Source organism: Octopus bimaculoides, chromosome 9, assembly GCF_001194135.2.
Source record: "Octopus bimaculoides isolate UCB-OBI-ISO-001 chromosome 9, ASM119413v2, whole genome shotgun sequence".
NCBI lineage: Eukaryota > Metazoa > Mollusca > Cephalopoda > Octopoda > Octopodidae > Octopus > Octopus bimaculoides.
The window spans coordinates 71,828,982-71,849,843 of record NC_068989.1 but is presented as its reverse complement, the minus strand read 5'-3'; the positions used below and the strand labels follow the sequence as shown (position 1 = coordinate 71,849,843).

General features: G+C 36.1%; 1 protein-coding gene across 2 annotated transcripts in view; it reads left to right on the top strand.

Moving 5' to 3' along the window:
- The first annotated feature begins 3,499 nt into the window (after nt 1–3,499).
- LOC106869093 (diamine acetyltransferase 1) overlaps nt 3,500–20,862 on the top strand; it is a 97,324-nt gene continuing 79,961 nt past the window's right edge. The window contains exon 1 of one of the 2 annotated variants that reach the window (XM_014914622.2): nt 3,500–4,182. Coding sequence is in view for 1 of the 2 variants with exons in the window: in XM_014914621.2 (XP_014770107.1) it covers nt 4,108–4,182 (75 nt within the window). In the remaining variant the exon portion in view is untranslated. The remainder of the gene's footprint in view (nt 4,183–20,862) is intronic. The other variant, XM_014914621.2, reaches the window with a different exon arrangement.

The following is a 20,862-nucleotide window of genomic DNA, read 5'->3' as shown; positions in this document are numbered from 1 at the left end:
CAGAATGAGACAGCTGGGCAAGGTTGTTTGGACGCTGATGATTTGGCACGGCTGACTGGACATTGAACCTGTTTGGGCGACTGTAGTTTTTGGCACAGAAAGGAAACGCGTGCGTGCAGAAACATATGCATGCAAATAGAAAAGCTGAGAGAGGAACATTTATTAATTGAACATTTTCCCTTTCCTCTTATACATAAAGAGAAATATGCTCACACACATAGAGAAAAAGGAGAGGGAGGGAGAGAGAGAGAACGAGAGACATTAAAACGAGAAAACATGAAGATATATGATGTCAAACAAGTCAGCGTCGAATCAGCCAAAACGCTTCGTGGTAATACCACGTGGAGATTCTCTCCAAGGTGAGGAAAATGCGTAACGGCATGAGGAGGTAAATGCAAAGAGCTATGCAATGGGTCAGAACCCGAAACCATGCAGTTAGGAAGCAAACTTCTAATCACATAACCACGCCTGCGCTTATGTATGTACGAGGTCAGATGGATAAGTATCCGGACTATTGCTATAGTAACGGAGCTAAAACACGCAGAGTGAAGCCGCTTGGCAAAGTTTGACCTTGAACTCTGTTGTGCATGCGTACTAAGTTTGAACGTTCTAGATCACTTCCGCTGTTTACAACAGTGCTTGGAAGGAAGGTGTGTAGCGTGTGATCGTGTGGTGCGGAAGCGAGCTAGAACGTTAAAACTTAGTGCGCATGCACAGCAGAGTTTAAGGTCAATCTGTGCCGGACGACTTCACTCAGCGTGCTTTAGCTTCGTTATCATGGCAACAGTCCGGATACTTGTTGATCAGACCTCGTACGTAACATTCATGCATGCATATTCATACATACACACACTCCCCCCCCTCTTTCTATATCTCTCTCTCACACACATTCTGATACTCATTACATCTCAGGAGAATACAGAAGCAACTTGAAAGGAAGTTGCTTATTCAAGTACAGAGTGCTACATTCACACGAATCGAGCGGGAAAGGAAACTTTTGATATTACGATGGTGAGCCCACCAGCAGCATACCGAAACAATATTTCTTTACGTTTAAGTAAACATTTGCGCTGATCAAGACCACCATTTAGTCTCCTTGAATTCTGTTTCTCCATCACACACACACACAAAACGCGTTTTATCCCTTCCCCCGTGTTTTCCATGTAAATCATGACTATTTCAAGGAAGACAAGGCCTAAAACTTATGGAGAAGGTCTGAATCACCTATATTAAAACAGTATTTGACTGTCCCTTTCTTTAATCAACCCCTTAGACATACACACACGTGCGTGCGTGCGTACGTGCATGCATACATACCAAAACTGTCAAAAAGCTTGGTGATCGGGAGTGGGAAATTGACTGGCAAATTTCGGCTTCCTATTCAAGGTGAGGTTATATACCATCCAATGAGGATGGTACATACACACACACACACACACGCGCACTCGCACACGCACAAATTCCTCCGAGGTTAACTATATCTTCCATTCTTTCGGGGTCGATAAAATATGTACTAGTTGAGCACTGGAGTCGGTGTTATCAACTAGACCGCATCCCCATAAAATTTCAGGCCTTGTGCCTATAATAGAAAGAATTATTATTATTATTGATTTCAAATATTGGCATAAGGCCAGTAATATTAGAGAAGGGGTAAGCAGATTACGTTGGCCCCAGTGCTCTACTAGTACTTATTTTATCAACCCTGAAAAGGTAAAAAGCAAAGTTGACGTCGGTGAGATTTGAACGCAGAACGTAAGGGTGGACGAAATGCCGCTAAGCATATTGCCTGGCGTACTAACGATTCTGTCAGCTCGCCACCTTAAAAATTATTATTATCGTTATTCAGACGATGAGCTAAATTGTTAGTTTCCGACTCATTAGTCTCTCTGAGTCTAAAGTCTAACGAGGTCAACTGTACCTTTCATTCTATCGTGACCGATGTAATCGGTTCCCCACCCTCAGAATTGCTGACCTTGTACCAAAATTTGGCAGAACTAATATTATCATTAATAGTTTTACGTGTATTTTAAGAACTCACCATTTTCGTACACACAAATTTAATATTTAACACGTTGTTTATAAGCAATGTTAAATCTCTGAACGAGGTATTAACAGTAACTGCACGACAAGGTGAAGTACATTGGGGCTAAAAGCAACAGTAACATCCACCCTTAGGGGTCAGCCACATTTAAGTGGCAAATATACTTCACGTTGTTTATAATTATGCGAGAACTAATTAATTTTAGGAGCACGGTTTGGTAAGTAATAATAGTTTATGGTTTATGAATATAATTGTCTGTGAATAAATAAATAAATAAACAAATTGCCCCTCGTAGGAATTTGAACGCAGAACGTTAAGAACCATAAAACGCATACTACCGTATGATAAATTTGTCCGACGCTCAAACGGTCTTGCTTAATCCATACATCTTTCTTTTGACACTAATAGTTCCAAATTTTGGCATAAGGCCAAGCAGAGGAAAGAGGTAGGTTAATCGATACGATTGACCTCAGTACTACTATACTGGTATTTTACCATATCGACCCTTGAAGGATGAAAGACAAAGTTGACCTCGGCGGGAATTTTGTGTGATAATAATGATTAGAAACATAGAAACAATGAGAAGTGTGTTGAAGGATGAGCGAAGGTTGAAGGAGTGAAACATGTTTCCGAAGCCGAAGGTATTTGCCGATATCATCGAACTTCGGGGGTAAAAAAAAAAGAAAAAAACTGCATCATTTTATAATTAATTTACAGATATATTTATACATTTTCGATCAAAATGTTATTGTTTAAACAATTATATTTAAAAAGCAAAGGTTTATGACATATCGTTTAATGAATTATTTATTTACTACTTTAGAAAGACAAAAAAAATATTATAAATTTTAGGGGTTTTTTTTTGAATATTGATCACTGCATCGAGTCGAACTTTTTACAATATTGATTTTAGCGGGACCAGCAGCTGAAAAATAAGTGCTGGTAATGTGTATTCAATTAGATATATAAATATGCCTTTGAATTTCGACTTAAAAGAGCACTTTTGTGTATAATGAAGAAAACCGCAACACCAAAGACCCTCCCCCATGTACTTGTACAGACGTGTGTATTTATGTGTATGCATGTGTGTTACGTGCTTGTGTGCGCGCGTGTATTTATATAAAAAAAATATGTATGTATGTACGCATGTATGTATGTGTACATAAATGCGATGTTTATAATAGACGTAGACGAAAATAAAAAGAGAAATAGACAGACAGGCAACAGACAGACAGACAGGCAGATAGCTAGCTAGCTAGCTAGATAGATAGATAGATAACGAACATAGAAATAAACAACAGAGAAATAAAATGGAAGAAGAAGAAGAAGAAAGCAGCTGAAATTATTATGGGGGTCATTAAATATAGCACATGACCCTGGCCCGGTTTTGTGAAATTTTCTCATTTTGGTTCGTTTTCAAATATTGAAAAATCGCAAACGGAAAGAGGATCATGCCTCTGAGAGAAATGATGACAGGAGAATTTAGTTAAATGAGTAAAAGACAGTCGAAAAGAAGGGAGAGATAACGATAGTGATTGTGACAGAAAGCTTGAGACAGAGAAGAAAATAGAGCGATAAGTAAGTAGGTAGAAAAGAAAGAAGAGATTTAAGGGGGAATAAGAAAGATAAAATGAGAGAGGGGTAACGAAAATAATAAGAATGAGAGATTGAGTGAGTAAAAAGGGAAGGCAACGAGATATATATGAAGTGAAGGAAAAGTGAAGGGCTTGAGAGCAAGAGAGGAAAAAGGCAGAGGAAATAAGAAAAGGGGAGATCGGGAGAGGAAGGAATAAAGAGAAGGAAGAGTAGGGGGTAACAGACAGGGAGAGAAAGAGGAGGAATTGGAAACGAAAAGTAGAAAGATTTGGTAGAGAAAGAGCTGGAGGGAAAGGTAAAGAGTTAGGGAGTGAGCGAGAGGAGTAAGAGAAAAGATAGAGAGATAGAGGAAGTGAAGGAAGGAGAAAGAAGGAAAAGGCGAAAGAAAGAAAGAAATAGTTGTATAAATACGCTTGACATAGAAGTTCTCTGAGAAAAAATATTACAATTCGTCGTCTTGTTTCCACAGTATGGCTACCACACGGAAATTTACGGTCCGGGAGGGCAGGAGCTCCGACTGCGAACAAATATATCATTTGATTAAGGTAAACGTGACCTTTCTTTTCAATACATACATATTTGTGCGCGTATATATATATATATATATATATATATATATATATATATATATATATATATATATATATATATACATATATGTATATATATATAATGCTGTAGCTTAGTACTGATGAGGTTCCTAACGGGAAACGATAAATTAAGAAGCGCAAGCTAATTTCGCGAAAAACACATGATGTGTTACTTTTTTCTCTATCTGTATAAACAGTGGGTTGCGTTTCAGGTTTTACTTGTACACACATGTACACATACATCTACGTATATATTTATACACATACATAAAAATATGTGTAGAAAGCGTTCAGTCGTATTTACAATTATGTTTATTTCATTTCTGTATCCTTAAATTTACTGTGCATGTTTGCATATTTCGGAATAATTTTTCTATCTATCTATCCGCACCTTCAACCTTCCAAATACGCTTGTTTATATAAGTATATACGTGTATGTATACTGTATGCGTGTTTATGTATGTTTATATAATGCATTGTTTACTGCAAGTACACATTTTTAGTGTCAGATGACCCAGTTTCGATTCTTCGCTGCAACACGATGTGAGCATCACGTCTTCAGTGTTCTTTTAGAAGATTATTATTATTATTATTATTCAAATTCCTCCGAGGTCGATTATGCCTTTCATCCTTTCGAGGTCGATAAAATAAGTACCAGTTGAGCACTGGAGTCGATGTAATGGACTAGACCCCTGCCCACAAAATTTCAGGCCTTGTGCCTATAGTAGAATCATTATTATCGTTATTCAGACGACGAGCTTTATTGCTAGCTTTTGGCTCTTTACGTTCTGAGTTCAAATTTTACCGAAGTCAACTTCGCCTTTCATCCTTTCGTGGTCGATAAAATAATTGCTGGTCAAGTAATGTGACTGAGGTAAGCGACTTGCCCCACTCCCGCAAAATTGCTAGCTTTATACCAAAAATTAAACAGAATTATTTTCATTATTAATATTTGTATGTATATTTTAAGAAATCACCACTTTCGTACACACATTCAAATTTAATATTTAACACTTTATTTATAATTATGCGCGCACTAATTAAGTTTAGGAGCAAGGTAATTTAAAAGGCTTAGTAGAAACTCTATAATAAAGGTTTGTAGTAGCCTTGTATTATTGCGAAAGATAAATGAATATAATTATCTGTGAATAATTTGCCCTAAAGTAACGAAGTTCTAACAATTTAGTAATAATAATAATCATAATTTTTTATATATACTTGTTTCCCATGCTACGATAAGCGCACGCATCTATACACATTCTCTCATACATACACGCAATCTGCACTTACATTCATGCACACATATATTTGCATATTTGAATGGGTATTCATGTGTTCGTGCATATTACACATCTCGCACACGTTTTACTCTCTCTCTTTCTCACGTGGTGTGTGTGTGTGTGTGCGTGCGCGTACGTGTGTGCAGTTTATAATAAACATTCTTGGTTTTAATAAAAATGACGAATTTGCGACACGTTCTCTCTAACCGACATCACAATTACCATCTTACCACCACTATTACTACCACCGATACTATTGCTGCTGCTTCTATTCTTGTTATATAATTCTTCTAAGCAACCAACACTAATGATGATATTTTCTATCGTTGATATTTTCGGTCATTGTTAAAATTATCCCCTATCTTCATTTCTGTTGGTTTCTGCTGTAAACAACAATGTTAAAATCTTCAGATCGTGCGTACATAATCGTGTGCTCTTACACTGCAGGTCGGTGCCCGATCGAGCAGTCACCCATAAAGACACCAGCGTTAATGGTATTATCTTCTTTGCAGACACAGTATATCTAGGATTACATTATACAATTTCCTTAAAAGAAATAAACAGTTACATAAACTAACGGACAATTTGAGGAAGATTTTGCTGCTATTTTTAGTGGTTCGAGTAAGCGAACGCATCGGTGGTTATAGAACAAAGTGTGACTGGAATGGTTCCAATATATTTATTCCTGTTTCAAGATTGGCATGATTCCTTCTCACTTCAACACAGCTTGTTCAGCGATGTTTTACTGTTCGAATTTCGCATTTTTCTAGCGGTTTGTTGTCCGTCAGTCTGGTTGTTCCAGCATGGAGGTACTAACATTTTCATTACCTCCACCATCATACTGCTTTCTGATGTGTTTTTGATGCACCACTTCTTATTCTTCTTCCTGCTTGTCTGATCTGAGATTTTTGCCTCCAAGCCGGTTTGTGATGGCTTTTCAATGAAGCATCACCACTTCGCCGACAACGACGGAATACACATGACAAATTATGCAGCGTTTCTGCCGCCTGCCTGACAATAGTCAGCTGCTTGCACGCTGTTCCCTTTTAATGACAAGAAAGGAGAAGAATCAATATTATTGCTAAAGTTTCTGATCCCTTCTCTACCTTGACGGGACCGAGTTGCTTCTGTTGTTAAACACCATGTCAACTAAGATCGAACGTATTTTATGATCAAAGCCATTCCAGTTGCGACAATCCCGTATATTTAAAGGGTATCTAAAACTGCAAAACCAAATTACTTAACGTGTTTTTCGCCCGCATCCTTTTCCTTTTTATATAACAAGGTAGGGTGTAATTTGCGGCAGATTTATCGGATGATATTTCTAGCAATAGCTGCGACTACCTATATGCACTGTCGTTGACTCCAAATTGTCGAGCAAGCGGCTCTGAAAGTGCTATCACCCTAAATGGACAATGTACTTAATTATTTACACTTGGATATATAGTTATGAAACTGCATGGTATAAATTTAATGTAAGAATTTATTCCAAGTCTCCTTGTTTATATCTTTTTTCTTTTTAATACCTGTATCACATACCGCAAAATGGTAAATTTAGATATTTTGCGAATTCTCAACAATTTTTAAGCATTTTCGAAATTAATACAATGTAGTATGTATGCGTGCGTGTATCTATACGTTTACAAAACACATATGCGCACACACACACACACACACACACACACACACACACACACAAGATATGGTGAAAGTGTATATATAAAAAATAATATACGCATAATATATATATATATATATATATATGCACACACACACACACACAATAATTATACACTTTAGAAGAATAATATAATTATAATATGTGTAACATAATTGTAATAATAACACATGTAATAAAAATGATACAATATATGTAATGATAATGTAATTAAGTTACTATATGATGATCTCAACATAATCAAAATTATACATTAATAACACACACACACACTCTTAATATATATATATATATATATATATATATATATATATATATATATATAATATATTCTAAATTATATATAAACAATCCTTTCTACTATAGGCACAAGGTCTAAAATTTTGTGGCAGGGGCTAGTCAATTACATCAACCCCAGTGCTTGACTGGTGCTTATTTTAGCAATCCTGAAAGGATGAAAGGCAGAGTTGACCTGAGAGGAATTTGAACTTAGAATGTTAAGATGGGTGAAATGCCACTAAGCATTTTGTCTAGCACACTAATGATTCTACCAGCTCGCCACCTTAGATATATACCTAATTCTAAAAGCTTCTTTATTCACTTTATATCTGCAAGTTGACCTTGTTACATTATAATTATTTACAAACCATACTAATAAAATTACATCTGACACTAGCATCAACTCTACAGAAATGACAATGAGCTTAAATATATATTATTTTAGTTGAGCATATCAAAGCAAAAATCAGGAAAAAAAAAAAACTACTGGGCTTTAAGAAACAAGCTTAGACATAATGACAGAAAGAAATCCAGTTTAACACAACCAGGGAAGTACCCTCATCAGCCGCCTGACAGATATCAATGTAATTTTGACACCAAAGGCATCATCATTATAATAATATATACAATGTATGAAAATATGTATATATACTCATACTTAATCAATAGATATACAGGTCGTCGTCAACTTATGACCTATCTGACTTAGAACCGATCGCCTTTATGACGATTGGCATGCCAGCTCCCAGCAGCAATAATAAATAGTCCAGTTGAAATCTAATGGGTTAAAATTTCTTAGAAATTAATCTATCTATGGATAATGTCAGCTAACAAATGCTTCCCCTAGGTTTGGTTATCTATCACCACTGTGTTGGATGACTATTCTGTCGCAGAGACATTGAGACAACCTCATATTTGTTTATAAGATGACTGCTTGAGACTCCGAAGTTTTTGACTAACACCAGTATAATACAGAATGCTGTGTGTGACTTTTACCTGAGAATGTACCCCAAGAATGTAAAAATATGTAGGCCTATAAAACCGACTTACAACCAAATCGACTTACAACCAGTCAATCAGAACCAATTGTGGTCGTAAGTCAATGACAACCTGTATATAATAATAATCTTTTCTACTATAGGCATAAGGTATGAAACTTTTTAAGGGGCAGCTGGGCTAGTTGATGACATCAACCCTGACAGGATGAAAGGTAAAGTTGACCTCACTAGTATTTGAACTCTGGGTGTAAAACTGGATGAAATGCCACTAAGCATTTTGCCTGGTGTGTTAACAATTCTTTTCTACTCTAGGCACAAGGCCCGAAATTTTGGGGGAAGAGGCCAGTCAGTTAGATTGACCTCAGTACTGGAGACCCCTCCTCTTGTACTGGAGATCTTTCCTCTGTACCACAAGGCTCTTATAGCCCCTCTCATCACTGCTGTATAAAAGCACCCAGTACACTCTGTAAAGTGGTTAGTGTTAGGTAGGGCATCCAGCCATAGAAACCATGCCAAAACAGACAGGGAGCCTGAACAGTGCTTCAGCTGGTCAGCTCCTGTCAAACTCTCCAACCCATGCCAACATGGAAAACAGACGTTAAATGATGATGATGATATACATGTGTGTATGTGTATATACATATGTGTGTTTGTGCATGTGTATATCTATATGTATTGTTCTCAAGAGTTTAGTCAACCCAAGGAGCTTTAAGTATAAAACACTTGTCTGAAAAGTTATGAAGAAAACTTCTTTATTTCGTGGCCTTTGTCTTTTTCTGTTTTGAGTTCAAATTTTCCTGGAATCAGCTTTGGTGCTGTTCTTGGTACTAATCAGAAATAGATCCACAACACATATACTATATCTATTTTTTAAAACAACTTTTGATCAATAATTAATAGTAAATTAGATATTAGCACACTTGATCATAAACCAAGACATTTTATTTACTATTACAATAAAACTGGCAATCTGTCAGTTACAATGACAAGTGTTCCAGGTGATCCATGGCTCAGTAGTCAGAGCATCAAGCTCACAATCACAAGGTAGTGAGTTTGATTCCTGGACTGGGCTGTGTGTGGTGTTCTTGAACAAGACACTACTTTTTCACGTTGCTCCAGTTCACTCAGCTGTAGAAATGAGTTACGATGTCACTGGTGCCAGGCTGTATCAGCTTTTGCCTTTCCCTTGGATAACATTGGTGACATGGAGAAGGGAAACTGGTATGCATGGACAACTGCTGGTCTTCCATAAACAACCTTGCCCAGACTTGTGCCATGGAGGGGAATTTTCTAGGTGCAATCTCATGGTCATCCATGACCAAAGGGATCAATGGAATAGCATGCTCATGAAATTAATGTACAAGTAGCTGAGCACTCCACAGGGAGATTTGGTGCAACACTAAATGTGACAAGGCTGGCCCTTTTGAATTACAGGTACAACTTGTTTTTGCCAGCTGAGTTGACTGGAGCAATGTAAAATAAAGTGTCTTGCTCAAGGACAAAATGCACTGCTGAGAATCGAACTCACAACCTTATGATCAGGAGTCAAATACCCTAACCACTAAGCCATGTGCCTTCATAAATACTATGATAATTAGTAATGAAATTGTTTTAATTCTATGTCAGCCTTGGCTGAGTAGATTGTTGAAGAAATGTCATCCAACCATGACCATCACCTCTTTTATTCAAATACAGCATTACAAGCTTGGAATTATCCAATATGTTTGGGTTTTTGTTTTCTTTTTAATGGCAGAATCAGGTTTGAGGTAGATTTGGTTGCTGTTTCTAGAAGACCATGTGACTATGTTGCAGACTGGTATAGTGGTGTTGACAGGTATATACTTTGGTCATTTCAATTGATTACAGCTTTTCCTTACAAATCTGTGAAAGGTCATTCTGCCAATGAATGTACACACACTGGTAGAAATTCACTTCTTTAAATAATTGATCTGTAAAAGTTTTCTGTTATACATCTGTAACCTTCTCAGTGAGTTTTCAGCATCTGTCACTTTTTACTTATGTGGAGTTATCAGTTATAGGATTTTTTTTTGTTTTTAGGATAAGCTATCATGTCATAACCTTATAAGGATCAAACTTTCAAATGTATGGTGTGTATTGGTGCAGCTGTTGATCAGCAATAAGCCACATGTTTTACTTCCTAATGAGTCATTTAATTCATATTGTCTTTACTAAAGACAAGGAAGGATGAGCCCAGACTGACTGACAGACTTGATACTTTATAATCATTTCTACTATAGGCACAAGGCCTAGATTTTGTGGGGAGGGGGACAGTCGATCACATCAACCCCAGTACTCAACTGGTACTTGATTTATCGACCCCGAATGGATGAAAGGCAAAGTTCACCTCAACAGAATTTGAACTCAAAACCTAAAGACAGGCGAAGTACTACTAAGCATTTTGCTCGACATGCTAACGATTCTGCCAGTTTGCCACCTTAGACTCGATACTTTATAAAAAAGGTGACAACCCACCAAAACAGAGGTTCCTAAACAATACAGTGACATATCGACGAATTTCTGTGAACTAAAATTTTAAACATAATGCGTAGAATTTAGTATTTATAAGAAATATACCATGTGACAAATATGACATCACTAAAAGTAGAGAGAAGTACGTATTTAATTTAGTAAAATGACAAAATGTATTTTAGAATAATTAAACCGACCTGTAGTATACCATTTACTGGAAAATATTACAGTCGGGTTATTTTTAAAGTCTAAATAATCTAAAACTAAAATACGTAAAAAATATATAAAGTACGTAAATAATGCTAAGTTTTTATAAATTAATATATTTTCATTAACTTATTTATTAATAAACAGCATAGTTAAATTTATTCCAATTATGCATTGTCCTCTAACTAATCTCATGTTAATTATATGTATTTAACTACTACGAATTGTAACTACCACAATTAGTAACGTGAAATAGGGTTTATATAAACACATTATCTAAACTTATTATATAAATAATTTAACTTATGTCTACATTTAATTTTATGTTCATCTAGAGAATTTATTAATTTTTTATTATTAATAATATCTCTTTAAATTCATTAGTACATAATAAACAAAACTTACTACCTATTCGATAAGATTTTGCCTTACAAATTATCTCCCAATTTGAATTGTACTTAATGCTTTTAGATTTTAGTTCCCATATATATTTACTAAGGCCAGTAGAATTAATTAAATTTCTATTCTTAAAAGAATTCATGTGTTGAGCCACCCGTAACTTAATTTTATTAGAAGTCGACCCTATGTAAATAGTATTTAAATTATAACCATTCCTATCATTATCATCATTCAATGTCACCACACATTTATATACTACATCCTCCAAATTACATTTATTATTAAATTTACATTTAGTTTTATCTCTACATGTACAATTAATAATATTCTGGTCACTATTATCATTAATATTGGAAGCATTAATTGATTTGTTACTGTAAAACTTATTCAATTTAAATTTATTAAAGGATGAGATAATGTTACCAACATTATTAGTAGTAGAATAACCAACTCCAAAATTATTACTAGAAAAGATGTCATTATATTATTTATTGTTTTTAATGAATATTTCAATTATATTTAAAATCTCTTGAATAATGTTTCTTTTAACTTGGTCTCCATTTGGAATTATTAACCAGATTTTTTTCTTATTATTTATATTATTAGATTTATTATCATTAAAAGAATTACATTTAATCGTATTTCTTAGTCTATTATTATTATTGTTATATTTATGTTATTATTGTTAGTATACCAAACAAAATGCTTAGTGACATGCATCTTGTCTTGCTTCGTGTTCTAAGTTCAAATCCTGCTGAGGTCAGTTTTACCTTTCATCCTTCTGTTATCAATAAAATAGAGTACTAGTCAAGCACTATGGGAGGTGGGGGTTCAATATAATTAACTTTTCCCCTCACACTAGAATTTCAGGCCTTGCAGTTATTAGAAAGAATTACTATTAATCCTGTAATTATCGTTTGCATGCTGGACGACATTTCGCTTAACAACATTTCCTTTGTCTTTTTGTTCTGAGTTCAAATTCTGCCATGCCCTGCGGTCAATGATATAATTGCTAGTTGAATACTGGGGCTGATGTAATCAACTAGATCTCCCCTACCCAAATTTCGGGCCTTGTGCCTATTTACACTTTTACTCCTTTACTTGTTTCAGTCATTTGACTGCAGCCATGCTGGAGCACCGCCTTTAGTCGAACTAATCAACCCCAGGACTTACTCTTTGTAAGACTAGTACTTATTCTATCGGTCTTTTTTGCTGAACCACTAAGTTACAGGGACATAAACACACCAACATCGGTTGTCAAGTGATGAAGGGGGACAAACACAGACACACAAATACATACATATATATCTGTTTTCCGTTCGTCTGTGTATTTAGTATATGTTCATTGTTTATTTATTACATGTTTTTTAAAAATTTTATATATATACAGGGGTTGGACAAAATAATGAAACTCAAAATTTCAAACAAATTTATTTTAATGTGTGGTAGGACTGCCTCTGGCAGTAATTACAGAAGCATTAGAACACTGGCTCCCAACCCTTTTATTTAAATGACTTTTCCCACGGACCCCTTTTAATCTGCTTATCTTTATGTATGTATGTATGTATATGTGTGCGTGTATGTGTGTGTATATATATATATATATATATATATATATATATATATATATGAAATTTTGAATTTAGTTGACGGACCACAAGGGGTCCGGGGACCCCAGATTCGGAACCGCTGCATTAGAACATGAGATAAAATGCATAACAATATTTCTCTTGACCCAGCATATTGCTTTACATCCTTTCAGGATCGATAAAATAAAGTACCAGTAAAGTACTGCAGTTGATACAATCAACTTGGCCACTCCCCTCATGATTGTTGTCTTTGTGCCAACAATAAAAAAAAAATGTTATCATTATTAGCATTTTTAAGAGTGCAAATTGGCAGAATCATTAGCATGTCAGGCTAAATATGCTTCCTGATTATTTTTTTCTGTCAGTCTTTACATTCTAAGTTCAAATTCTGACGGGATCGACTTTGCTTTTCATCCTTTCAGGGTAGATGAAATAATTATCAGTTACGCGCTGAGGTTGATGTAATCGATTGTCCCCTTCCCCAGAACAAAAACACCCAAATATTCACACAAACTCGCACACATACACGCACGCACATACAAGCACACATACACGCACACAAACTCGCACACATACACACACACTCGCATACATACACTCACACTCGCACACACACTCGCTCACATACATGCACATGCGCGCGCACATGCACACAAACACACACATATGCACATGCGCACGCATGCACACATAAACGCAGACGCACACACGCACACAAACGCACATGCACACAAACGCACACACTCACACTCATGCACTCACACAAATGCACACAAACACACCTGTGTGCATGTGTACATATATACGTCTGTGTCTATTAAATCCACTCACTAGCTTTTTGCATTGGCCCAAAGCTTTAATAGAAAACAGTTGCCCATGATGCCACACAGTGAAACTGAACCCAAAACTGTGTGGTTGGGAACCATTTAAACACATGGCCATACCTGCATCATTGTATATCGTTCTTCATTTATTGATTTCAAATTTTGGCACAAGGCCAGCGGTTTCAGGGGAGTGAGTAAGTTGATCACATCAACTCCAATACTCAACTGGTATTTATTTTTCTGGCCCTGATAGGATGAAAGGTAAAGTTGACCTCGGCAGAATTTGAACTCGGAACATAAAGACAGACAATATTCTGCTAAGCATTTTGCCTGGCGTGCTAACGATTCTACCATTTTGCCGCCTTATCGATCTCTATTTATTGAATGACTATGTAACAATTCCACATTAAAGGGACACAACTCAACACCCCAATTTACACTAGTAGACACACACATCCACATCATATCACACAATATCACATAATGAATTAACAACTATATGGATCAAGGGTTGTCTCCTTTCTTTTTTCAAATAGTGTGCAGTGATTTGAGAGTGATAAGCTGCTATTTTTAGCAATTCGTCTGACTGCATGGAGGCTTTTTCATTCATCAGCTCATTATTTACATGTAATTGTCATTTATTTTTCCTTCCTCGCCAACCCTGATAAAACAAACAATTAGAGGCATTTAAACTGTGGCCATCCTGTTTTTTTTATTGGTTGGGTGGGGTGCATTCTTGGATTAATTTATCTAATGTGTTCCGCTTTTAGAGATTTAGTTGTGATTTCTAACAGATCAGCTATCTCAGTCAGTCAAACCCGCAATTCTTTAACAATAAGCTGTTGTTTAACCCCAGGTCGATTCTGAACAAGTAACTCTTATGATTAAAGACATCCCAGCTGGGACCATCCAAAGTTGTTTTTTTTGTTTGTTTTTTTAATTTTTTTTTCCTATATGCATAAAGAGACTCTCTCATTGGTTCTACAATGGTGTACTATGTTACTGGTGCAATGTTTACAATGTGTGCAGTGTTTAATAATACAGCATTATTACATTGTTTTGTGCTGCTCCAAATGTCTGCAACCTCTATCATTTCCTCATGTTGTAACTGTGCAGTGGTTAAACTAAGTAACTGTTATCACATCATTGCACTTCTACACCACCTCCACCACCATCACCCACCACCACCACCACCACACCATCTCATCGATTATTCGTTGGCTATAAACTTATATGTGTTCTGTACTTATCACCAAAGATTTTATGTTTGCCATCACAACAATGCTCGTTAGTCGGGAAATTTTTGTTAATTATGTTTTGACAGCTGTGTGCGTGTGTGAGTGTGTGTTTCTTAGATATGTAAATAGTTTTCTTCTAAGGTTGTAAAGTAGAACATATACAATAAGCTCATTATTATTATTATTATTATCATCATCATTATTATATTGGCAAGAGGATGCTCAACATTTGTTCATCATGTGATGTCATCATGAAAATATCAAAGATCATTAGGCAAAATATGGTGCAAAGTGATGTGATTTTTTTTTTATTTCTTAATATATTTGTTTTGCTTACAGTTTGAAATTTCAGAATTAATAAAAGCAAAAGATATTTTTATAAACAAATATCAGAAGCATAGATGCCAAGGTGTCAACTAGTTAATATCAAATTTCTAATCAAGGCAGCAAGCTGGCTGAATCATTAGTATTCTGGGCAAAATGCTTAGCGGCAATTCTTGACTTTACATTCCGAGTTCAAATGCTACTTGGGTCGATTTTTTTTTTTTTTTTTTTTTTTTTTTTTTTTTTTTTTTTTTTTTTTTTTTTGCCTTTTGTCCTTTCAGGGTCAGTAAGATAAGTACCATTTAGATACTGGGGTCAATTAAATCAACTTACCCTCTGCTCCAAAATTGCTGGCCTTGTGCCAAAATTGAAATCAGTATTAACACTTTGACCATTTAAACTGGCCATATCTGGCCAAAATGATTTATCTGTTTATCTTCAAACTGGCCAGATCCGGTCTCTTACACTTACCCTACAATATTATTCTAAAAATAAATAATCGCATCATTGAAATTTCAAAACTACAAGATACGGCATGACTGTCTTTATAATCATCTGCGTCGTTCATCCACCTGTTATATTTTAGTTAGAGAGGTGGAGTGAGTGAGAGGTAGAGTGAGAGTGAGAAAGAGAGAGAAGGGGGGGGGAGAAATGTGAGTAGAGAAGAGAGGGATATAATAATGCACTAAAGCCAAATACATCATATGGTTAGTTGAAGAGACAGGCGAGGAGTGAGAGAAAAAGATAGTGAGTAAAAAAAAGGGAGAGAGTAGTGTTAATGATGTGCTGTAGGGTGGGGAGGGAAAGGTGAAAAGAAAATGTGAATACAGGCGTAGGAGTGGCTATGTGGGAAGTAGCTTGCTTACGAACCACATGGTTCTGGGTTCAGTCCCACTGTGTGGCACCTTGAGCAAGTGCCTTCTACTAAAGCCTCGGGCCGACCAAAGCCATGTGAGTGGATTTGGTAGACGGAAACTGAAAGAAGCCAGTTGTGTATATGTATATATGTGTGTATGTGTATATGTTTGTGTGTCTGTTTGTCCCCCCAACATCGCTTGACAACCGATGCTGGTGCGTTTACGTCCCTGTAACTTAGTGGTTCGGCAAAAGAGAGCCATTAGAATAAGTACTAGGCTTACAAAGAATAAGTCCTGGGGTTGATTTGCTCGACTAAAGGTGGTGCTCCAGCATGGCCACAGTCTAATGACTGAAACAAGTAAAAGAGTAAGACATGAAGAGGAGAATTATATGATTGAAAAGTTTGTTGAAGAGGTAGAGAGAAATATAAGGTGCTTAGCAGAGGGAAATTTTGAAACCCTATGATATATAATTGTGACTGGAAGTGAAATAAATTAGCAAAATAAACAAAAAATCTTCCTTATTTTCTAAAATAGCTTCTCTTAATCTTTCTCATTTTGTGGAATTTCCACAGATTCCACGAGTTCATATTAATGTGAGTAAATAAGCAATTACATTTGACAGAGAAATCTGAACACTAAAGAATTAAAATTCTAAATATGTAAGGTAAAATTTTAAAAAAAACATTTAACACCAGCTTCCAATTTCAAATTTTAGAATATTTTGGTTGAATTTTTATACTGATTTAAAATTTTAATTCCATTGTGTGTGTGTGTGTGTGTGCGCGTATGCATGCATGTGGGCGTGTTTGTTTTTTTGCATGCGTGTGTATGCTTTCAATACTCTTATCAAACACAAGGAAAGCACATAGCTTTGTAGCTGGGGTATTCAGCTTGCAATCACAACGCTATGAATTCGATTCCGAATAGCACATTGTGTCCTTGAGCAAGACACTTTATTTCATGTTGCTTCAGTGCACTCAGCTAGCAGAAATGAGTAGTACCTGTATTTCAAAAGGCCAGCCTTATCACACTCCGAACCTTGCTGAATTCCCCTGAGAAGTAAACTACATTAAGAGTACACGTGTCTGTGAAGTGCTCAGCCGCTTGCATGTTAATTTTACCAGCAGGCTGTGCCATTGTTTGAATCAATTAGACCATTCATCATTGTAACTAATAGAACCCCCAATGATATTAGAAACATACATATCACTTCCTGACTACATATTACGAGGTTCAATCCCATTCTGTGGCACTTTGAGCAGGTGTCTTCTACTATAGCCTCGAACTTACCAAATCTTTGTGGATAGATTTGTTAGGCAGAAACTTAAAGAAGCACAGGGTGTATGGGTGTTTATATGGGTGTATGTGGTTGCGTGTGTGTGTTTGTCTGTCTGTCTGTCTGTCTGTCTCTCTCTTTCTCTCTCAGTCCTTGTCTTGGTATAGAATGATGCTTCCAAATGAGCATCACTGTCCTATACACGTTGTCCAATCTTTCACGAAAGACTTGTCCAGTTATGAAGAAATATTTACCTTCCTTGGAAATAAGTACAGGTTAATGACAGGAAGGGCATCTAGCTGTAGAATATTTTATTCAACAAATTACATTTGGCCCATTCAAGCATGGAAAAATAGATATGATGATGATGGTGAAGATAAGTTTTTAATTGATTTTTTTTTTCGTTTTTTTTTTTTTTGCAGGAATCAATATAGCTATACACTTAATTGATATGTCAATATGCTGGTGTATGTATGTGTATCCTTTCTTCTTTACTTTTCAATGCTCTCAGCTTCTGCTGGAATTGGAAGATGTTGTGTGTCTTCGATAGCTTAAATGCCAGGGGGAACCATGGGCCTGGTTTTCTCTTGGTCTGAATACACCTAATTTCTTTATCAGAGAGAGACAGACAGACAGAGAAGAATCCAGCCCTAGTACTAGACTGGTACTTTATTTATTGATCTTGAAATGACAGACAAAAAAAAATTTAACCTTGGTCAGATTTGGACAGAGGGCCAGTGAATGCTACAAAGTATTCTATTCAATACTTTAATGCCTACCCCAACTCCTGTGTGTGTGTGTGTGTAATATGTATATGCATCTGTATGTTGTTCTTTAGTCTACGTCTTCTCTGACAAAGCAGACCTATGATCAAAGATGTTCCAGCCATGACCATCCCATCATCGTATTGGACTAGACCAGTGGTTTCCAACATTTCTGTGACCTCATCACTCCCCATGTTTCCCCATGTTTAACATACATGACACCCTTGTTTACTCCAGTTAATGAGAATATAAATGCTCCAAATGAAAACCTGCTAGAAATAATACAAGAAAAGCTGAGCTGTAATAGTGGTGGTGGTGGTGGTGGTGGTGGTGGTAGTAGTGGTGGTTTAACTTCCTTAGCACCTTCTGGAGTCTGAGAGAGTGCGACCTATGCATAAAACATTAGTATTATTCATAGAATCTGTGTTTACACAAGTGTGTATACATTTGTATGACTAATAATATTCATATCTGTATTCAAATGTACAGTGTTTACCAGCATACATGACATGCACTTGTTTATTTTTAAACATGGCCTAAAATTGTCCTAAGTCTGATGCAGCAGTATTGTGAATGGGAGACCAAATGCTATAGACCAGAGAGCCAGATGAGCATCAGACTACTGGGCTAGTTCCAATTCTTCATAAGGAGCATAGGGTTGGTTTCCTGGTTTCTCTGATATATATAATTTTCCCTGGGTGGGACACTGGTCCCTCACTGAATTATACATTGTCACCAGGTGAGTGGACTGGAACAACATAAAATGAAGTGTTTTGCTCAAGAACATGATGCACCGCCTGGTCTGGGAATTGAAACCACAATCTTACAATCATGAGTCCAACACCTTAACCACTAAGCCATGCACCTCTACTATGTACAACAATTATTACTGCTAATAAAATATTGAAAACGAGCCTAATTATTACCGATTATTAGCACAAACTTATGAATAACTGCTTACGGCACATAAGCAGTTTGAGGGAGGCCACAGCATCTCATTTCAACCACTTCTCTAGCATAAATAACCAACAACTGATATTATATCTTACATTATTTAATGGTTCTATTGTCTTTTAGCCTGTCATGCCGTATTCCTGCTATAGCAGGAATAGGTTAAATGTTATCTCTGTCAGATTCCCAGTAAAGCGGTAATGAACAACACACATAGGTAAAGAAGATGCAGCCAGTTTTGTTCATTAGTTTACCTGAAATTGTTACTCTTAAGCTGTGTATGTGGTTGCATGTGTGTGTTTCTTTATCTGTCTGTCTGTTTTTCTCTCTCTTTCTCAGTCTTTGTCTTGATATAGAGAGATGCTTGCAAATGAGCATCATTGTCCTATACACAATGTCCTTCCTTTCCAATCTTGCTGTATATGCTACTGTTTATTTTTTGGCTCAGAAACCCAGTTGGAGGGTAAGGTCAGATACAGAGGCCCAAGCTTAAGACAGTTAAACATTTTCCTTTTTTCTATAGTAAATGAATAATGATAAATTTTCGTCTGTCTATCAACTATTTCCAGTGAGTGAATGGCAGCAAAACTATAGCATTGGGTCATCATCCTGGTGAACAGTCGCAGTAACACAAGACATTATAACCAGAAACACAAGTTTTAGATGCTGTATGGCAAGTCTCTTAACCAAAATATACACAACTGTACAGATAATCTGAAAGAACATAACATTGAAGTACAGTACTCGTATAAATGCAATTTATATATGATAAATTTATAGTTTCATATTTTATTCCAGTATACTATCAGAGCATTCTATTTACATGCACACAATCATATATTTTCCTTTACAAAACCACTTTGAAATTTTTTCAATAAACAAGTCCAAATCTTTATCTTTTACTTATTTCAGTCATTAGACTGTAACCATGCTGGGGTACTACCTTGAGCAATTTTAGTTGAATGAAATTGATCCCACTACTGTTTTTTTTTTTTTTTAAGCCTGGTATTTATTCTATCAGTCTCTTTTGCCAAACTACTAAATTACAGAGACATAAGACTCACCAACATTGGTTGTCAAGCAGTGGTGGGGGGGACAAAAATGCACACATGCACACACCCACAGAGTTTTTATCTTGTTTACCTCAATATATATTTGTAAAGTAGGTTGTGTATCTTATGCAAGAGTTAACCACATTGCATTGATTGGTAATACAGTACGACTCAGACATGTTTTCATGTTATAACATAACATTCATGATCAAGAACATCCTCATTGGCTGTTTGAGTTTGAATGAAGGACACAATGGGCCAATCAATGCTTTGCTGCATTCTTGAAGGTGATAGTTAACTTGTGGTGTTTGAGACTCTGCTTGTATGAGGGTGGTCCTCATTTACAACTATACTGCCATGCCAAGAAAAGAGACACACACTCCTCACCACTTATATACATATATATATATATATATATATATATAT